The sequence below is a fragment of the Hyla sarda genome, chromosome 4, assembly GCF_029499605.1.
Source record: "Hyla sarda isolate aHylSar1 chromosome 4, aHylSar1.hap1, whole genome shotgun sequence".
Classification (NCBI taxonomy): domain Eukaryota; kingdom Metazoa; phylum Chordata; class Amphibia; order Anura; family Hylidae; genus Hyla; species Hyla sarda.
Window position 1 is genome coordinate 378234324 of NC_079192.1, and position 22409 is coordinate 378256732.

Here is a 22409-nt window from a genome sequence, read left to right on the forward strand (position 1 = left end):
TGCAATGAATGAACTCTGTTTGTCAAGGTATTCAAACCATTTAAAGGGGTATTCTGACATCAGGTAAAAGATAGACATGCTGCAGAAGCATTAAACATTTACCCTGTAGTCATCTCCCCTACCATGTCACAAACAATACTTCTTGGTTAGGCAGTGCCCAGCACTACAATTTCCAAATGCATTGCTCAGTACTTCTGCCAGTTTCTCTGCAGAACCAGCTGTATTCATTCCCTGTCTGCTCCTCTGCCTGTGGCAATGCTAAGCACAAGGCAGCATGCTGTAAACAACCCTCATGCTTCCCTAGGAGAGATGTTGATGAAGACTGTAGGGGCTGGTCACAGGTGGTGACATTAATCAGGGGGTGGAGCTAAAGCTCTGAGACAATAAAGCTCTGAGACAATCATGTCTTGTGGTGATAGTATTAAATACAATTTTCTGATAATAGAATACCCCTTTATTTAAACGAATGCACATAATACAGTATTTCCACTGTTGTGGGAAAATCAGTCAGTGGTAAGCAACCAGCACCCTGTTCTGTACGGATGAGGGGCAAGAACCCTAAAACAGCTGTCTTGTTCTTTTGGAGAAAACTCTGGTTTGGCTAATATCCCTAGTCAGGTTTGACTTACGGAGTAGTTCTCTATAGGTGGAAGAAACAGTTTGCAACAGAGTAGGGGAATGAAGAGGAGAGCACAACATCATGTTCTACTGACACTGGAGGGATGCATAAATGGAAGTTGCTAGGAATCCTGTGAAATAGTTGACACCTGCGGGGTGCATGCAAAAAAGCTGTAGTAACAATGAAAAAAGCACAAAGAACGATAGCATGCACTCACCACGACAATGGTGTCTATACATCCAGAGGTCCGGGGCACCAGGAAGTACATCGGGCTGGAAGTGAAGCGCTCAGAGGCTACGCCTCTGAGCGCTTCGCTTCCAGCCCAATGTCCTCCCGGTGCCCCGGACGTATAGACACCATTGTCGTGGTGAGTGCATGTGATCGTTGTTTGTGCTTATTTCAAGAAACAGTTTACCTCCTCCTGAAGAAGGAATTTGCATACTTTTTTTTTCTTATCTCCAGGTAGCATTGCCCACCACAAGATTATCTCCCTAAGGACAACTAATGCCTTCCTAAACTTCCCACACAAACTGCAGATCAAAGTGCGGGAAGCTGCCATTGTCTGCTCATGTGGTGTTACACACAACCATTCCATTGAATGGCCATCCTTAAACAAGAGCTGCTACCTTGCTTCATATGACATCAATTAACTTGTTACTGCACCTTCAAATTGATATTACTGCTAGACCAAAACAAAAGCCAAACTTACATGTGATACAAACTAGAGCTGCCCTCACAGAAAGATCAACCGATAGCACCCAACGTTCATCCACTCGAGAGGTGGCTGAGGGGACTATGATTTCTGCCGCCACATAGAACTGTAATGCGAAGGAGATGAATATTCCAAAAGAGTACAGCAACTTCACCGACTGATACAGCCTGCAAAAGAGACAACCGAGATGATGACCATCACTGCGCAGCATTCAGAGCTTTTTTTGTTCACATCTTGGTCTTGACAGTATCACTGACATTATACCAACCATTGACACGTAAGCTTCAATGGACACCTGAAATTGTGTGTCTACAGCTTCAGTGAAGATCTATGTGCCATCATGGTAATAGACTATAAACTCAACCTGTGCAGTCCAATCCTTATTTGTTCGTAGTCTGTTACCATAGAGGTACATAGAGCTGTAGATACAAAACCACAGAGCTTTGAGATTGTAGATACACTGAAATAGAGTCAGAGGTCAACAATCTGTAAAAAAAAGTAACATTTTATAAGTAAATTAATATAGCCACATATTGGGTATAGTGACTTCAAATTCCTTATGGTATTAGTAAAAATTACAGTGAGCTGCAATCTATAGTCTGCTGAAGCATTTTTAAAGCTGGCCAAACATCTAACGTATATGCTTACCCCCAGCCACTGCAGATGTTGGAGGAAATAAGGATCATGCTATTGGATATTAACCTGTCTAATCCTTAAAAAGAGTTCCTGTCATCAAACCAAATTTTCTAGACTAACTCAGATCATGTTCCCTCGCTACAGCTTTAAAAGCTCTGTATCACACCTTTCCCCTTGCTCACATTGTGTGAGCTCCCGGCAGGAGAATGTGGGTGTTCCTCAGCAGGCGTGACGTCACTGAAGCCTGTGAGAGCTGTGTGTTGCCATGCCCTGCATGCTCTTCCTGAGTTTGGTCTCCTGCCAGGCCTGGAGGAGACCAAACTAACCGTTTGACTTGCGCAGGGAACAGAACAGAGCCTCCTAGTGGCCTTTTTTTCAATCACATTAAAAACATATAAAAGGTTGAGAATTTTGACAGCAAGTAAATTGCAAAGAGTCTTATAATTACATAAGGAATAATATATTAAAAATTTAATTTGTAATTGAACGGACATGTAACCATACATATTGCAAAGTAACTTACCTGTAGAAATGTGTTACAGTCTTTGTTCTGAAATTTACACTGCATTTTTTGTCTTTCTCAATTACATGTTTGTAATGTGTGTTGAAATATTAAAAAACAAAAATAAACAATTGTTTAAAAAAATAAAAGTTTAATTTGGTGACAGGTACACTTTAAAGAAGAAGATATCGAGTGCTAAGAAAATTATTCCCTTTCTGCAGGATATTAAAGTAAAACAGAATGTCCCAATGATGCAGCTTTATTCATGAGGCACAATGGTTCCAACAGCAAACAGACATAGATACGCAAACCTCTAACGCATTTCACGCTCAATGCGTTTAATCATAGAGTAATTTAATACAAGACAACATCGCTTAAAATACTACTAAACCCCGCCTCATATCTATGACGTGTTTCATTAACCAGTTAACCCCACAGCACAGGCGTGTCGAATAGGTTACAATGTTATGTCCATATAAATAAGTTAAACAACATAAATCCTACGTAACTCCTCCAGAATAAACAATACAAATATAACTCATTGCTACACAAGGGGGGGGGGGGGGGGGGGGGAGAGAAAATGATCCTATATACAATTGCATTATGTAAATAGCGTTCAATATGTCATAATAAAATCAAGTCTTTGATTTAAGGGGGAACTCCAGTGGAAAACATTTGGTGCCAGAAAGTTAAACAGATTTGTAAATTACTTCTATTAAAAAATCTTTATCCTTCCAGTATTAGTTGCTACATACTACAGAGAAAGTTCTTCTCTTTTTAGATTTCTTTTTTTGCTGTCCACTGTGCTCTCTGGTGACACCTCTGTCTGTATTGAAAACTGTCCAGAACAGGAGCAAATCCCCATAGCAAACCTATGGACAATTCCTGATACAGACAGAGGTGTCAGCAGAGAGCTGTCTGTGGACAGAAAAAAAAAAAAAAGAAATCCAAAAACAAAAGGAAATAACTTTCTCTGTAATATACAGTCGCTAATAAGTACTGGAGGGAGAAAGATTTTTTTAATAGAAGTAATTTACAAATCTGTTTAACTTTCTGGCACCAGTTGATTAAAAAAAAAAAAAAAGTTTTCCACCGGAGTACCCCTTTATTCTCCGGCTCCAGCGTTCGGAACAGTTTTTTCCGAACGATGAGCAGCGGAGTACCCCTTTAAGGCATGTTGCTAATTGCTTTGACTGATCCTGAAACGTCTGGTCCTCAGAGCAGTTTCTTTTAAGTCTACATAGCTCCCCATAGGGATATTGTTCACGACGTGACGGGAATGACAAGAGGAGGCCAAAACAGTGGAATTAGTAGCTGTCTCTTTTCCATAGGGAGAAACAATAATAATCACAGCCCTTTGATAAAAAAGTTAACACATGTTTTATCAAAATGAAATGTGAATTTCAAATTCAGATTATTATTATTGTTTATATAATTAACGAATGCGATGAACTTTTGCTCTGTACGCTTCCATATAATAAGATCATCTATATACTGTCCAACCCAATGGATTGAATGAAAAAACAGGTAGGTTGGACATAAAGAGGTACTGTAGCTCCCAAAAGATAATGAACAGGTTAGCAAAAGATGGAAAATATTTTGAACCCATGGATGCTCGCCTGGTCTGAAGGTAGTATTCGCCATCAAACATAAAAATATTATGATGTAATAAAAATGTTGTTGCTACAACAATAAACAACCTCATACCAGGGGAATATCTGCTAAACTGTTCAGGATGTCGTTAGAGTGCCAGCACCCCTAAATCCCATGGTATGGAAGGGTACAGAGCGAACACATCGTATGTCGCCCAGTAGTATGATGGATCCAATGTTATTTTTTCCAAAGTTTCAACATGTTAGAAGTTCGTGTATCCGTGTCTGTTTGCTGTTTGTCTCTCATGAACCATGGTGTCTCATGAATAAAGCTTCGGCATTGAAGATTTTAAACCGTACCGCTGAACATTCTGTTTTACTCTAATTATCTGGTTTAAAGCAGGAAGAGGGACAGGCAGGTCCGTGCGCAGGTGCCCATCCATTTTTACAGCAGGACACATATGGGAGAGTACAGCAGGATAGATATTGGGGGTTATAGCAGAACACATGACCACCCTTTCCCATCTTTGTACACTCAGACTTGCTACAGTGTGACCGGACTTGCCCATTCTGCTTCTTCTCACATGTAGGGGAGGAGCTGCTGCATTCTCTACACAAGAAGCTGCCGATCTCTGCATATATTGGGTCCAGGTATAGGGGGATATGTGTAATACAGAGGGGAGGGGGATCACAGCACAGTGGAGGAGTCACACACTGAGAGTCTGTGTGCTGGAGTGCAGGAAATGCAATGAATAAATTATGCAAATGAGCCGACTCAGAATGAGAATGGAGATCACAGCAGAGAGGGAAGAGGCAGAGAATTTTTCCTCCGCGCTCCTCTTTGGTGCCAGGTAACTGATGTCTTGCTGCCTTGTAGCAGCCATGCCTAGTAAGTGTTAAAAAAAAGGAACATGCTGGTATTGGGCACCGTCTCTATCCGGGACCCTTGGGCAGTGCATGACCAGTCAGTCCTTGGGCTAATCTGATTGTGTCCAGGACGATATTTTACATACAAATTTACCGGCAGGAAGATGAAAATACCGGCTCTGTCGGTAAAATACCGGCTGGGTGGCAACCCTATCTGCGATCAGACATTTATCCCCTATCCTGCGGATAGAGGATAAATGTCTTAGCACTGGACATCTTCTTTAAGTTCTTAGGCAGATAAATTAAAATAATTAAGAACACAAGCACACTCAGCTGAGCGGAGCATGCATGTGCATGTAAGGATTGAGAAAAACAGCGGTTGGCCAAGATAGGTAGCTAATATGTACAGTGGTATAAGTGAGTATAGGTAGATGTGGGGATCTGTGTAACTAATTTTATAGTATAAAGGGAGGTCCACAGATATCATAAAACATAGCTTTCATTAAGGATACAAATAAAATGAACATAAACAATGTGTAGTAGATAAACAGTAAGAATATAAATAGTGAGCCTAGATACTGGCCCACTTATGTTTGCCTAAGTAGCTGACCCTGCTAGTCAACAGACCTCCTACCTATTAATGCAGGGAGGCCTTCCTATAGAGAGCCAGCCCATGGGGGTCTTGGGAGATGAACATTTTAATATCAGCCAATAAAGGAACAATAGCGAGCGGTGATCTTGATGATCACTAGCCTTCACACGGCTCAATCAAACCCTTATTACATCAGTGTCGGACACACATCACCTGTTTACACAGGGCAATGTGTGCCTGAGAACGATAATTTAAATGGCTGCAGAAAAGATTCGATTAGCCAATAAACTACCATGGGCATGGGCTTAACCAACTAGCATGGGCATACCCAATAATCGGCCCGTATTGAGGAGCCTTAGGGTATGTTCACACTATGGATTTGTAGCTGAATCTCCGCTCGCGGAATTCAGCAAGCGGAGATTCAGCCTGGCAGCCGGAGGTAGGACTGCGCGGCACTGCGCCGTCACCATTGACGGCTATGCAGTGCTCGCGGACTTCCGTGCAAAGAATAAACATCTTCTTTCTTTGCGCGGAACAATTTCACCGGCGGAATTGTCCCCTGCTGAAATTCCGCAGTGTGAACAGGTCTCGCGGAAGACCCATTCACACAGATGCTTACGTTCACTGTACGGAATTTCACTTGCGGAATTCCACTCACGGAATTCTGCGGGAATTCCGCAGTGTGAACATACCATTAAAGGACGGCACATTCTTGCAATATATGGCATCACTTTGTGTGACTGGAATAACCTTTTACTATGCAAGGTATCTTTAGTGATCTTTACTTTCTCAATATTTGTATTCAAAATTGAACCAAGCAGCAGTGTAGAAACACTTACCAACAATTGGGCAAATTCAGAGTTATGCTGGGCATGATTTCTGGGCCAAATCGCAAATAACCAAGCGTCCCCATGCTGATGTAGAGAATGGTTACAAATCCCATACCAACGTACAACACAACTGGAAACTGATGAGGGATCTTCATCTTATTCTCCAAGGGTAAGACCTAAAAAAGTAAAAGAAAAACGCATAAAAATAACCTTAGTGTTTAATGCTACTGCAGCACAGGGGTGACTTACCCCATAACTCAGCAACTGCTGAAACTCGATAAGAAAAGAAGCTCTTTATGTCAATCAATGACTAAAGTAGCTACACGTGATGGAAAATCATTGTGATTGATATATCAATTATTTAGCAAGAATAAATGATCCCATAAATTCACTGAATGTTCTGATATGATCAAAACTTGCATTAAATTATACAATATTGGTCATATATTACTGTACAGCAAAAAAAAAAAAAAAAAAAGTCTTGTTGGGCTGTCAGTTGTCTGCTCCAGGGCCACTGACCCCTAATTTTGGGATTGGGGTTATTAACATACAATTAGCTTTGTTGTACAGATCACTAAATGCCTGTATATGTTTAGGCCTGTAATGCCTGGAGGGGCACCCTAACACCCTATACATTCAGTACAGACCTGGGAATTCTCATCTTGTGATCTGAGGCATTAACCTATCTCACCCACAATTATTAGTCCTGTCCAGAGATAAATGGTCATAACATTACTGTGTCAAACTAAATAGACAAGGAGCAAATGTCTTTCATTTCTAATAAGACGAGATTCTCCCTGGTGTAAGGTTAGATGGAATGTATAAAAGGCAAAACAATAAGAAATGGGGATATTCACCTGATACATTCAATGTAAAGCTTGGTCAACAGCACTCTGAACGACTGATGAAACTGGGGGTGAGTGTCCGACCACACGTGGAGAATAGGCCATTATGCAGTAAAAAAAAAAAAAGTGTCACTGCTTTTAATTAAAAAAGAAAATCTTTGGACGTGTCACAGATATCTTATGGGATATGGTCGCTGAAAACCCATCAATCTCAAGAACAAGTAGGGAGAAGCGCTCAGCTAAGCACTTCTTTCCCTTCATTTTCCTCGCTGCAGAAGTTGGGTTTCATAGACTTTCTACAGAATTCACCTCCTACAGTCGGGAGAGTAAGGGGTGAGAAGGGGTAAGTAGTTTGCGGTAGCTTCCTACATCATCTCTGGGATGACAGTCACAAGGTTCTTATACATATAAGATGATCATAGGGTCTGGTTGAATCTCTGGGTCGGGCATACATCTTTAATGTGTATAGGGGTAAAGGGTAATCCTAACCCAAGAGGTTATCCGTTATCTACAGGATAGGGGGTACCAGGAAAAAATAGTCCCCACAATAAATGATGCACATTGGTGACTGCATGTGAGCTGTGCTCTGTCTTTCCGGGGACAACTTTGTCCCAGTTGTCGGGATCACTGGTGGTCCCATCATTCAGGCCCCACTGATAAGTTTGTTATTCTTTATCCCCAGGATAGGGGGGAGATTTATCAAAACCTGTCCAGGGGCAAAGTTGCTGAGTTGCAAATAGCAACCAATCAGATTGCGCCTTTCATTTTTCAGAGGACTTTTAAAAATGAAAGAAGCGATCTGATTGGTTGCTATGGGCAACTCAGCAACTTTTTCTCTGGACAGGTTTTGATAAATCTCCCCGTATATATTTTTTATATTATGTACTGTTGTATGCTATATATTCTTTACCCCTTTAAAGCTAAATTCCCACATATTTTGCTACAGGATCTTAGGCCTTCTGCCGCAGATGTGGGTCTAAATGGAGGATAACTGCATTCACTGAGGATTATCTACTGGCTATGGGGTTCCAGAAGCCCCACTTAAATGCAAGGGATGGAGATTATTGTTGAATTTAAAGAATTACTGTTATTTGAATAAACTTTTGTCATTTTTTCCAGACACATCAAAAGTTAAAATTGCACCAGGTCCTGAGACCAACTAAGGAGTGCAAGGCAGCATGTTCCACTCCCCGGACAGCCGCCAAATCCGGTCCTTTTAACCCCTTAAGGACACATGACGTAAATGTACGTCCTGGTGCGGTGGTACTTAACGCACCAGGACGTACATTTACGTCCTAAGCATAACCGCGGGCATCGGAGCGATGCCCGTGTCATGCGCGGCTGATCCCGGCTGCTGATCGCAGCCAGGGACCCGCCGGCAATGGCCGACGCCCGCGATCTCGCGGGCGTCCGCCATTAACCCCTCAGGTGCCGGGATCAATACAGATCCCGGCATCTGCGGCAGTTCGCGAGTTAAATGAACGATCGGATCGCCCGCAGCGCTGCTGTGGGGATCCGATCATTCATAACGCCGCACGGAGGTCCCCTCTCCTTCCTCCGTGCGGCTCCAGGCATCTCCTGCTCTGGTCTGTGATCGAGCAGACCAGAGCAGGAGATGACCGATAATACTGATCTGTTCTATGTCCTATACATAGAACAGATCAGTATTAGCAATCATGGTATTGCTATGAATAGTCCCCTATGGGGACTATTCAAGTGTAAAAAAAAATGTAAAAAAATGTAAAAGTAAAAGTAAAAAAAAAGTGAAAAATCCCCTCCCCCAATAAAAAAGTAAAACGTCAGTTTTTTCCTATTTTACCCCCAAAAAGCGTAAATTTTTTTTTTATAGACATATTTGGTATCGCCGCGAGCGTAAATGTCCGAACTATTAAAATAAAATGTTAATGATCCCGTACGGTGAACGGCGTGAACGTAAAAAAATAAAAAAGTCCAAAATTCCTACTTTTTTTATACATTTTATTAAAAAAAAAATTATAAAAAATGTATTAAAAGTTTTCTATATGCAAATGTGGTATCAAAAAAAAGTACAGATCATGGCGCAAAAAATGAGCCCCCATACCGCCGCTTATATGGAAAAATAAAAAAGTTATAGGTCATCAAAATAAAGGGATTATAAACGTACTAATTTGGTTAAAAAGTTTGTGATTTTTTTTAAGCGCAACAATAATATAAAAGTATATAATAATGGGTATCATTTTAATCGTATTGACCCTCAGAATAAAGAACACGTCATTTTTACCATAAATTGTACGGCGTGAAAACGAAACCTTCCTAAATTAGCAAAATTGCGTTTTTCGTTTTAATTTCCCCACAAAAATAGTGTTTTTTGGTTGCGCCATACATTTTATGATATAATGAGTGATGTCATTACAAAGGACAACTGGTCGCGCAAAAAACAAGTCCTCATACTAGTCTGTGGATGAAAATATAAAAGAGTTATGATTTTTAGAAGGCGAGGAGGAAAAAATGAAAACGTAAAAATTAAGTCCTTAAGGCCAAAATGGGTCCTTAAGGGGTTAAATTCTTAGACTAATGCAGGCTTGCACTGCCCCACACTTCACCCGGCTGTAACTTGCAATCACAGCAGGTTTTAGGAGTGAGACCCAGTGTTATCTAAACTTTATTTTTTATTAATCACCAAAAAAGCTATACAAATTAAGTCAGTGACAAATATTAGCATACACAAAGAATGCTATCCTTGAGTAACTGGCAATGTCAGAAATATTGGTGCATTTATTCAATAAACAAACATAATATGGGAGTAAATCAAAAGACCTAACACAATTATGGAGTTCTAAGGACCTATAAAAAGGGTGTACCATTAAAAAACAAAGGATTACCCCAAAAAGGAAATATTAGTGAAGCATTAGGATCAAGTTTACAAAGTACACATGAAAGCCTCTATCTCTGAATGGTACACCAAATGAGTGGATTTTCTTTGAGAATGGGAAGAACCTCAGAGGGTTGCAAGTGTAGCAGGGTAAGCCACGCTAAGGGAGAAGCAAGACCACATTTAAGAGAAAAGTTGACAAATCTGTTCCTCCCCCCCCTAACCAGTCTAAAGCACAGCATACATTAGCCTAAATGCTGTAAACCTTTAGAATAGGCAGCCTGCAATTTTAAAAATACTGATCATGCACATCTAAATTTTATGCCTCCTATCACCTTTATTTATTATTTTAAAAAAATCCCTTTTTTTTTTAACCTCACAGTGTTCGTGTCCCTCCTTGTGGTGCTGAGAGGTGATTGGTGTGTCTGCTCATGCAGATTTGTCCATGAGTCATTTCGTGTCCTTCACTCATGGACAAGCCTGATGATGCTGCAGGACTGGTTAGTGTCCCCGTAGGCAGTGGTAGGATTTTCAGGAGCCTCTTTCTTTATTAAATATTTAAAAAAAATTACAACCATACAACCATATTAAAAAAGGTCTTACATTTTATCAGTAGTAACATATAAGAATTTTTTGGATCTGATAGTGCCCATTTAAGGCTAGTCCCTTAAAAAACAGTTGCTAGGAAAGAGGCATCCCTTCCAATTGCCAAATCTAACTAAAACAGCAAATAAGGATAACAAGCACAGGAAGTGCAACAAACATTCCAATTCATATGACAGGAAGCCCCCACAATAGTAGAGCTGTATACATTTACAACAAAATCCCTTAATAACAATGTAGCAGTGAGACATGCAGGAGGGCAGACTTCAGGTACATAGGAGAGCCTGACATCCCCCCACACCACAGATAGCCCTGCAGGGGCTGGGAGGAGGCGAAACGGCATCCTGCCTTCTCCCTCACACCAATTGCTGTCATCCTTCAGCCACAACTCCCTCATGCGAAACTCCCTCATCCAAAACGCTGTCATGCCTCAGACGATTCTCCCTCAGATGCAACTTTCTGCCACATAGCAGCACTGTATAGCAGAGCAGACATTGAATAGCATGTACAGCAGAACCCATATAGAAGAGAGCTGACATTGACTCGGCTCTGCTTCTCGGCAGGAAGGTTTTTCGTCTGAGGGATGACGGAGTTTTGGATGAGAGACTTTGTGATGACAAAGGAGGGAGGAGGGACTTGCGGCTGAGGCCTGACGGAGATTGGTCTGAGGGAGGAGGCAGGACGCTGTTTTGCCTGACAAAGGACGGAGGTACGGCTGACGATGTCCTAAAATGGACACTGTAAATTAGATACCTGTATAGAGATAGAGAAAAGACAACCGCATACGGCGCCTCGTGTATTACCCTTGGTAGGCTAGCAGAACTAACAGCAATGTGCTGTCTTCAGGGACCAGTACCGTCCCTTCAGATCTGTGCTCACCTTAGAAAAGAATAAAAAGAGCGTATCGCCCCACTAAAGGGGTACACTGATGTGGATAGCTGCTGCCGGGATCAGGTCACCGGACCACGTATGTAGACGAAGTCCTGGGTATGTGCAGGAGAAGAAGAACAAAAGGGCCTCTGGAATCCTGGCGCTGCCGATCAACACATCTAGATGGTGTATTATAAAGGAAATCCTGGGCAGGATTACATTTATTAAAATAAAAAATGTAGCATACAGCATACAAGTAGATTACGCGTTTCTTCCTCAGATCAGTATGCATAGTCAGAACACAAATAGCAACACATATATACACTTAAAAAATGGCGCCAAGTAATAATGGGCGTGGTTAACTGTGTCATAGGTCAGTAATCATGATGCAATAGTAAAAAGCAAAGGGAATACATAAATATAATAAAAACCATTAAGGGAGCATTGGGGGAAGATCAAAGACTTAACCAAAGTGATATGACATGGTTTAAAACACAACATTTTATAATTCCATAACCGAGGAGGAGCCGGGTTAAAGTAATGCTGTGGCTATCAGCAGCGAGCGAGCGGCTGCGTTGCTAGGGATGCGTCTCCCCGCCTCTGTAGTCACATGCGCAGAGGGACCAATCGAGAAGCGAGGGCGGGGCATCGCCTCTGCTTCCACAGCGCTACAGTACAGGATCGCGATCTTACCGAGGACATTTAATGGTGAGTCTGCAGCGGTAGTAAAACACGCTACAGACCAATCGCTCCGGCACTTCCTCTTCGGGATCCACTGCATCGTCGGCGCTCTCCATCGTCGTCATCACGTCGCTGCGCACGCCGTCCCGTCATCCAATAGGAGCGGCGTGCGTAACAACGTGATGGCGGTGACGGAGCGCGCGGATGCAGAGGCCTTGCCGGAGCGTCGGGGACGCAGCAACAGCGATTGACGGCGACATCCCGGGCAGCAGTGACGGTCCGGAGCGGCAGGGACAGGTGAGTACAACTTCCTCTAACAGTGGTCTTCAACCTGCGGACCTCCAGATGTTGCAAAACTACAACACCCAGCATGCCCGGACAGCCAACAGCTGTCCAGGCATGCTGGGTGTTGTAGTTTTGCAACATCTGGAGGTCCGCAGGTTGTAGACCACTATCCTATACCTTACATTGCACAGATCCCTCAACATGTGATGGTTTCCACAAACGATGGTCCGTTTGGAACGGATTACCATCGTATGTTGAGGGACCCCTGTATTAAAAAAATATTTTTTGTTGGCTCTGACAGGTACACTTTAAGATAATTCAAATTACAGTAATGCTTTAAAAAAAGCTAGGAATCTGTAACAAAATTGGTGTCAAACCTAACAAATGTGAACTTAGCCCAATGCCACATTGACATTGCACAGCACTATATAACATCAGTATTTGTATGCCAAAACCAGGGGCAGAACCTTCACAGAGAATGTATAATGGAAAGATTTGTGCCTCTTCTGTGTTTTGGATCCACTCCTCATTTGTGTGTACAAATTCTGGTGCAAAGCACTAACCAAAAATGACCTAACAGCAATTCAGCTATTATGATGACAGTTTTGGCTCTCTTGCACTGTGTCAGCCATCTATTGCTTCTGACAATTGAGTGTTAGCCTGTCCCCAGTGGGACTCGCAATCTCCTTATCTTGGGGATGGTGACAAGTTCCCCGGCATGTTTTTGGAGAGTGAGAAGAAACCCTCCAAAAAATCCACACAAACACATTGTCCATTTACGGTAACATGTTGGGAAAAATTTGAAAAAATGGGGTGTCAACGTATACATGCATGGATACGTTGACACCCCATTTTTTCAGGAACCCCTTTACTTTCAATGGCACCAAAGTCTCTTTCACATCTAGCAGCGAAGCATTCGCTCATCTCCTCTTTAAATAGGTTCACTAAAAGGATCTGTTAGCAACTTCAATTTCCCTTCAATACACGCAATACTACATACAGTATATGCAATAGGCCGGTCATCCTACAGTAAGTACATATCTATGAATGTAATTCAGTCCCAGACTCATGCTCTGCAATTTGGTAGAGGGTTAATTTCCAGGAATGGGCCGGGGGAGAAAACACCTCAATCAGACAGGGAAAAGCAATCTAGTCTCATCTAGTGGTGTGCGGGTAATAACAATGTATTGTGATATTTACCACTACATTGAACGATCATGAATCCATTCTCTACTGTGCTAAAGGCCAATTCTATATAACCATTAATGTTAAACCTACACAGACCATGTTTATGGCAAGAGGAATTCTACGTACTCCAATAAAGGGGATGTCTCAGCTATAAACAAAAGGATCAGGCATGATAAATCCTGATATTTTATTCCTTTACATTTATCATTGGGAAAAAAAGCCTGGGCACCCCAATAAACATTATATGGTTGGCCAGTCCCACTGAAAAAGTTGGGTTCAAACAATATTAAAAGGAACTTGTCACCCGTTTCATGCTGCCCAAACCACGAACAGGATGGAACAAGTGCAGTGAGTCAATTCATGGAACACTAGGATTTACTCTGGAACACTCAGACATTTTAGGATTGGTAGTGGTTATGGGGGCAGTTCCCGCTGGCCTTCTTTGACATTTCACTCTACACATAGGCAGAAAGAGACACGTCACTCAAGGCTGATGGGAGTGAAGAGCAGCTGCAGAGACTGTGTACAGTGACTACTTAGTCAGTCTATGTCCTTAAACTATGGTTTCTCTGAGATGTCAGAGTTAAATTTTAGTGTGACCACCCCCACTGCACCTGTTTCATGTTGTCAATTAAACAGATGACAGTTTCCCTTTAAGGGTATGTTCACACTATGTAATTCGTGGAATTATGTGCAGTGAACATTAACATCATTGTGAATGAGTCTTCCGCGAAAATTTCAGTGGCGGATAATTCTACTGCTGAAATTGACCCACACAAAGAAGGAATATGTTCATTCTTAGTGCAGAAGTATGCAAGCCCTGCATTGCTGTCAAAGGTGACAGCGCAGGGACCTGCAATCCTACCACGGGAGTATTTTGACAGCGACCACCAGATGGAATTTCCGCTAACAGAATTCTGCTAGCAGAGATTCTGTTCAAAATACTCAGTGTGATCATAACCTATAAGGGTTATCATATCTAGAGTATGTTTCCCCTATCTACAGCAAAAGGGATAACAAGCTGACTGGTGGGGGTCCTACAGCTTGGATCCCTAGTGTGCAACGTGCAGAGTGCTGAACTCGACAACGTTAAGCGGCCTAGCATATGGGCTCGCACAGTGTGTATTCCATAGATTAGTTGTTTTTTGTATTTGTTCTCATGATCAATTGGGGTCAAAGAAGTGGCACACCCACGTATCAGCTTGTTATATCCCGTCCTGTGGATAGTAGGTAATAAAAATATGTATGTAAGAAAAAATCAATTTGCGCGATTATCGCGATTTTTCATTTGGCGATACTGAATCGATTCAAAATATTTTTGAATCGATCCTTTTAGGGATGAGGAATTTGTATCTCCTGACGCCTGGGACATGCTTTTCCGGGCCCTGGGAAGGTGAATATTTCCGGCTCGTGCAAGCAGGGCCGGATCTGACGCGGCGTCACTCTGGGTTTATGGAGCGGGCTCCCGACTCCTGCCCGCTCCATTCTCTGCAGCCCCCGGCTGTTTTCAGTAGCCGGGGGCCTCCGCTAATAGCCAGCATGCGGCCATCGCCGCGGCTGGCTATTAACCCTTTAGATCGCCGCTGTCAAACCTGACAGCGGCATTTAAAGGGATCTGTGAATGCTCCCACTGTGGAGGTAGCCGGAGGGCTTACCTCTGCTTCCTGCTGTCCCGTGGCTCTGTCATTGATAGAGCCTGGCTGGACCAGGCTCTATCAATGGATCACAGATCACAGATCAATGGAGTTCAATAGAACTCTATTCATCTGTCTGAGGAATCTAATGATTCCTCCTAAAAGTCTAATAAAGTGTATAAAAAAATAAATAAAAAAGTTTTAATAAAAGTGTAAAAGACATTGTATTTGAGACAGAATCGGGATATATTGCGATATATTGTCCCATAAACAGAATTGGGATATATCGCGATATATCGTATCGTCATACGTGTATCACGATACGTATTGTATCACCAAATTCTTGCCAATTCACACCCCTAGTGGATAGGGGGCAATTTATTCAGATGGGAATACATTTTCAGTTGTTTTACATGGTAGCTATCTGGCTGGCTTACAGGATACCCAAACTAAAGACATTCATTTAACCTAATAAAGAATAGGCAAAAGGTGCCGTTGCCATGATAGCCTCTCACAGTGAATAGTCACAATTAGGTAGGATTTACACATCCAGAATTAAAGCCTACAAGTTAGCTCTTTAGCTGTGCACCCCTCCCCCTTTTTCACAGGTGGTGTTTTAAATTGTTAATCGATCCAGCATGTCACCCAGCCAGAGGCTATATGCCCAGCAGAGGTGAGTGGATATGAGCGTTAGGCTCAGAATTTGTGCTAGGGTCCCATCCTAAATGAGGCCACCTCCCCGTGGTGGATGGGGGACATGTTTTGATCAAAATGTGCGCTAAGAGCCTCAATTTTTGACCAATGTGTGCTGCTGCAATCTTCTTTTTTTGTATACCCTACAAGTTAGCTCTTTACATACATATTTTGCTTAAGTATACCCACGTGTATGCACAGTATTTTACATTTGGCGCCCTAACACCAGAATGGGGCGCTGCTCTCCCAGCTCCCTGCCTGCATTTTGAGATGGAGTTTTCGACTTTATCTCTATAGCAGCCATATCCAGCGCGACACCCAGAGTCGTGGAATAGCATTATGCTATGTCTCACACTGGAGATGGCTGCTATAGTCTCTTCTGAATAGCAATATGCAAAGGGGGGGCACCTAGTTTCGGTGCAGAATTTGAAATATGTGACAATATAGGTATGCTTTAAGATTTGACCCAATAGCAGAAGTTGGTTTCCATCATTTATCAAATTAATATCTATAAAAATCTATTCCCTATATTGAAAATAATTTTTTCAGTTCGCCATTTTTTGCAACCTGCAACAAAAGAAACATTTTCATCTTTTGTCCATTTAGACAACAACTTAAAGGGGTTATCCAGCCAAAGAGCAGTAACGGCATTCTATATGGGGCAGCACCTCCAGTCTCAGAAAGCTCTTTGCTTCCGGGACTAGAGATGTTATGCTACGCCCTCTCCATTCATGTCTATGGGAGGGGGCATGATGGAGGGGGGCGTTGCATGATGTCACAAGGGGGTGTCACATCTCCAGTCCCAGAAGCAAAGAGCTTTCCGAGACTGGAGGTGCAGTCCTGCATAGAATGCGATTGCTGCTCTTTGGCTGGATAACCCCTTTGATATTGATCAGTAACAAACTACCGTATTTTTCGCCGTATAAGACGCACTTTTTCTTCCCCAAAACCCTATCGCGGCGGTCCCTGCGGCCATCAACGGCCGAGACCCGCGGCTAATACAGGACATCACTGATCTCGGTGATGCCCTGTATTAACCCTTCAGACGCGGCGATCAAAGCTGACTGCCGCATCTGAAGGGAAAGTGACACTAACCCGGCTGTTCAGTTGGGCTGTTCGGGACCCCCGCGATTTCACCGCGGCGGTCCCGAACAGCCCGACTGAATAGCCGGGTTAGTGCTTACAGGACACCGGGAGGGACCTTACCTGCCTCCTCGGTGTCTTCTCTGTTCAGGGATCCCCTGTACGGCCGGCGCTCTCCTTCCACGTCATCACGTCGTCAGTCGCGTACGTGCGTCGGCGTGCGTAACGACGTGATGGCGGCGACGGAGAGCAAGGATACGGAGCCGGAGCGGCGGGGACACGTGAGTATTACCTCCTATGCAGTGGTCTTCAATCTGTGGACCTCCAGATGTTGCAAAACAGCCAACGGCTGTCCGGGCATGCTGGGAGTTGTAGTTTTGCAACATCTGGAGGTCCGCAGGTTGAAGACCACTATTGGGTTCAAAATCTTTATTTTTTTGGATTTTGCACCTATAAATTGGGTGCGTCTTATACGCCGGTGCGTCCTATAGGACGAAAAATACGGTATGTGCAGAAGCAGCTTCTCTGCTCTAGGCCACCATTGTGAATGCCCATGATGCCTTGCCCAGGCACCACATATGGACGTGTACTCAGATCACATGTAGCAGAGGGGGTTGATTGGTTTTTGAAATGGCTGCATGTGGTTTCTCGTCTATTTGCAGCACCAGAAACTAATGTGCATTAGTGGCAATACTAGAACTTGGTACTGAGGTCCAAACCATTTAAAGGACAGTAAACTAGTCATTTCTGTTGTAAAGAGGACCCCCTTGAAATAAAGCAGTTCTTGCTCCACATCAGTAGAAAGCAGGGTACTGGTTGACTAGAGATGTGCCTTTGAGGCAGCTAAGGAAAGTACTTGCTTCTAACTAAACAGACTTAGTTAATGAATTAAAAAATAATTTGACAACTGGGTGTTATCAGTTGGAGGTGTGCCCATGTGCACTCTGACACAGTCCAATTTGTGCAAACAGTACAAGACTGTGTAGGGACACACCACTTGTCAAAAAGAATTGTACCACCCAGTTGTCTAATAATTCAGAAATTTCCTATAGAAAAAACAGAAACAGTACAGTATTTTAAGTATTTATTGAAATAAACAGGTCAGAAGAATTTACAGTTCCACTTTAAAGGGGTACTCCGCTGATCAGCGTTTGGAACACACTGTTGCGAACGCTGGAACCGGCGCTGGGAGCTCGTGAAGTCATAGTCCCACCACCTCATGATGTCACGCCCGGCCCGCTCAATGCAAGTCTATGGGAGGGGGCGTGACAGCCGTCACTCCCCCTCCCATAGACTTGCATCGAGAGGGCGGGGCTATGATGTCAAGAGCTCCCGGCATCGGCTCCAGCGTTCGGTACAAGCTGTTCCAAATGCTGAGCAGAGGATTACCCCTTTAACAGGCCGTTTTCTCTTTAATGCAATTAGGATCCAACCCATTTGTTGTACTTTAGTTGCTTCACACTTTTCCTAACTTTTAAACATGAAATGTACACAAGAAAAAGTTTTTCACTGGTTTTCACTGTTCTTTACCTATAAATCGCTACATCATTGACAAAGGCTTGTACAGCATCCATCTGGCCTTGGCTGCAAATAAATGTCAAGTATTCTACTTCTGCAGGACAACAGATGGAATCAGAAGATCTGTCAGTATGGGTCTACAAAGCATTCCTCCAGTATGTTCAGAGCATACACTGGTATACGCTGACATATACCATGGACGTACTGTGAAAATGCTATGTTAAGCCAGACTTTCCACAAGATTAGGTTTTGAGTAGCCTATTGGTGCAGCAAAAAGACCTAACATAGCCACCACTTCTCTATGTTCAGCCATTAAATTCAATAGGTCAGCTGCCAGTCACATATACGTCTCTTTTAACCCCTTAAAGACCATGGTTGTGTATACATGTCCAGGGTGGATAAACATTCCCGCACCTGGACGAGTATACAAGTCCATGGATCTCATGGGTACAGCACAGTGTACCCACGAGATCGTGGCAGGGTCTCAGGTGTAACACACAGCCGGGACCCTGCCGCAGTGCCGAGACCCAAATATACTTTGACCCCGGCAGTTTAACCCTTACAGCTGCAGTCAGAAGCGACCTTGAACTGTAAGGAGTTAAAGCAACCTGTTAAAACCTGTTGCAAGTTCAAAGTTTTAGGCCTGCTCAATCTTCAGCTCCAATGTGAGGAGACGCAGGCCATGCTGGGCGGTACCGTTGCTAAAGCACCTGTACCACGCTCAGTGAAGTTCCGTGCATGAGTCCTGTTGATCAGTGCCGTACAGGTTGTCTTGAAAACAGTACAACCCAGTGTGGCCTGCGTCTCCCCATGCTGGAGCTGAAGATCGAATGGGCCTGAAACTTTAGACAGGTTGCTGAACTATATTAGCAATGTACTAGTAAAAGATGTTCTGAAATTAGCACCATAATTTCTAGGCTCCTTTAAATCTCTAAAGCAAATATATTGATAACTGTATTATTTTGTTGTCCTGAAGCCAGAATTTACCATCTTTAAAACTGGATTTTTCCCTCTATAGATCCCTCTTAGGGTGGGTTCACACCACATTTTTGCAATACAGTTTTTTTTCGGGTTTTTGATAAAAAACCGGATTCCTCAAAACCTGACTAAACTGTATCAAAACGTAAGTACAAAGTTTTATCTGTATACGGTTTGAAAAGTGATGTCCGGTTGCATCCGTTTTTTAAGAAAAAAAACGCATACGTTTACAACCTTTCACTCCATTATGAATAAAGTTTCACTTGTTTGATTGAAATTCCAAGAAAAAAAACTCTGCAAAGTCAAAAACTGTATGGTAAAATGGATGGAACCGTACACACATACAGTTCTGTACGGTTCCCATTGACTACCATGTAAAAAAAAAAAAACGTATACGGGTCAATATGGTTTTTCACCTGGACCAAAAACCGTGGTAGGTCACGGTTTTCTGTCCAGAAAAAAAAAAAGTAAAAAACCGTGTGGTGTGAAAAACGGAGACAACCGTTTTTGAATGGAAAGTCTATGGCCACGGTTTGCTGTATGGTTGCATACGGTTTAAAAAAAAAAAATGTATCTAAAAACTGTATAGAAAATCGTGGTGTGAACCCACCCTTAGTCTGATTTACAGGACAGTACTTTAAATTCAAGAATAAAGGACACACGCAAAAAAAAAAAAAAAAGCACCTATTATTTACACCACAATGTCTCTTTACTCACACAACAGCGTCTCTATACAATGGGCTATTCCGATAAAAATTATTTTTTTTTTTTTAAAGTCGCTTCACCTGTATCAGACAACTTCAAAGCATTCATGGTTGTAGAATCCAGTTCCTGTAATGGGCAGTAGTTCCCACGCCCCTGGCCTGGCAGAACCCATACCTAATCAATTGTCTTTTCTACATATAATACACATGTACTTCGGCTATCACTTTCCATTAAGACTTTTCTTTGTTGTGCAGCCAACCAAAGAATATACTTCTGTACACAGTACAGGGATTATTTTACCTGTAATATGGGGTTTAGCCAACAAATATATTCAGACAATAAAAGGTTTAGGTACAAGTCAACGTTGAGGCGTTTTAAAAAGAAGAAATACAAGCTGGTCTGTTCTATGAAGATTACAGCTTATATTGTCTAACAGGAATCGTCATACTACAGCCACAAAATTGAGATTACCCCTTTAATGTAGTTTATCAAAGGGATCTTCACTTTGGACAATTCCTTTTTACGTTAAAGCCAATCATTGGGAGTGTCACTAGTGAGACCCCCAGCGATCAGCACAAGAGGAACCGGACAGAAAGTGTTCAATTCTTCTGCAGCACCACCACAGGAGAAATGAAGTATTACACAGCTGTCACTGAAAACAATGGGCTGTCCATGAAATGTACAAACATGCGGTCTACTCTGGAGCAAAATATTCTTTGTAGCTGCTCTTTGCTTTGTCAACTAAATGAGGCCCCAGAATGAGAGACCACCGATCATCCAGGTTTCACCACACAACTCCATTGATTCTCGCCATTCAAATTGACCTTCCTGAGTCCTCCACAGTTTCAGACGCTTTAACATTACCCCTTTGGAAAGGCACATGCAGGAATAGTACTGCTCATGCAGAGCCATCTGTTTCATGAATAGAACCTCAATATAACAGAATTGTAGCACCTCGATAAGAAAGCAGGAAATAAGAGCCCGTAAAAGAGTAACTTCATATGATGTATATTTATTGCCATTCAGAGACTAAGGAAAGCAGGGGGCAGGACCTATAGTCATTGTAACATGACTATCATTCAATATAAACTGGCTGAAGAGTACCCTGAAGAGAAAGAAACTCTATTCCAAACTCACTAAAGGGGGCATACAAGGAAAGACAATAGTTGAAGACATTGGCCCTGATTTACTATTGTAAACCCAACATGTTTTGTCGGGTTGTGCGCCAGAATGTGCACCAGAATTGAAAAAAACCCGACTAACTCTTCAATTTACTGAGAAAACGCAAAAAAAGGGTGTGGCTAATTTTCACAAAAAAACTACATATTTACTAAGATTTCCAAAGAAAATGTAGTGGATTTGAACCCTACAGGTCAGAGCATGTGTAAAAAAAAAAAAAGCAAAGTGTAGGGAAAAGTGCAAAATGTAAGGAAAGCTTAGTAAATACCGTAGAAAAAAAATTGTAGGGAATTAAAACCCACAAAGAAAACTACACAACACTCTTACTAAATCACGGCCATTGGCTTAGATTTATTTTTGCAATTGCACCAGAATTCTGGCTTACATGACAATTGTCACATTTATTAGGAGTTTTAGATGCTTTGCTCTGAAGTCCAACAAAAGTTGCATGGCCTAAATGTGCCAAAAGTTTTGGCGCATAATTCAGGTTTGAAGTAAGCCAGCTAATAGTTGTTCTAAAGTTAGTCTAGCCCCCTTGAAGACTGTTTAGTCTAAGTATTAGATTAGACCGTTTTAGTAAACCTGGGTAATTGTTATATGCATATATATATATATATATATATATATAAATAAACCAGGTGGTGGCTGCATTTTAAAAGGGTATTATCTCTGATAAGATAAGCAAAGTACCGTATATACTCGAGTATAAGCCGACCCGAATATAAGCAGAGGCCCCTAATTTCACCCCAAAAACCCAGGAAAAGTTATTGACGCGACTATAAGCCTAGGGTGGGAAATACATCATCCCCCCGTCATCATCCAGAACCCCATCATTAACACCCTCATCATCATCACCCTGTCATCATCCCCCCCCCCTTCATCATTACCCTGTCATCATCCCCCCCTTCATCATCACCGCCTGTCATCATCCCCCCCTTCATCATCA

General features: G+C 42.4%; 1 protein-coding gene across 3 annotated transcripts in view; it reads right to left on the reverse strand.

Annotated features, from left to right (window-relative positions):
* The window catches only part of LOC130267313 (proton-coupled amino acid transporter 1-like), a 99961-nt gene that overhangs the window by 26607 nt on the left and 50945 nt on the right, over nt 1-22409 (reverse strand). For all 3 annotated transcript variants that reach the window (XM_056516853.1, XM_056516854.1, XM_056516855.1), the window contains exons 9-10: nt 6360-6526; nt 1329-1498 (exon numbers count right to left, since the gene is read on the reverse strand). In XM_056516853.1, coding sequence (XP_056372828.1) covers nt 1329-1498; nt 6360-6526 — 337 coding nt within the window. The remainder of the gene's footprint in view (nt 1-1328; nt 1499-6359; nt 6527-22409) is intronic.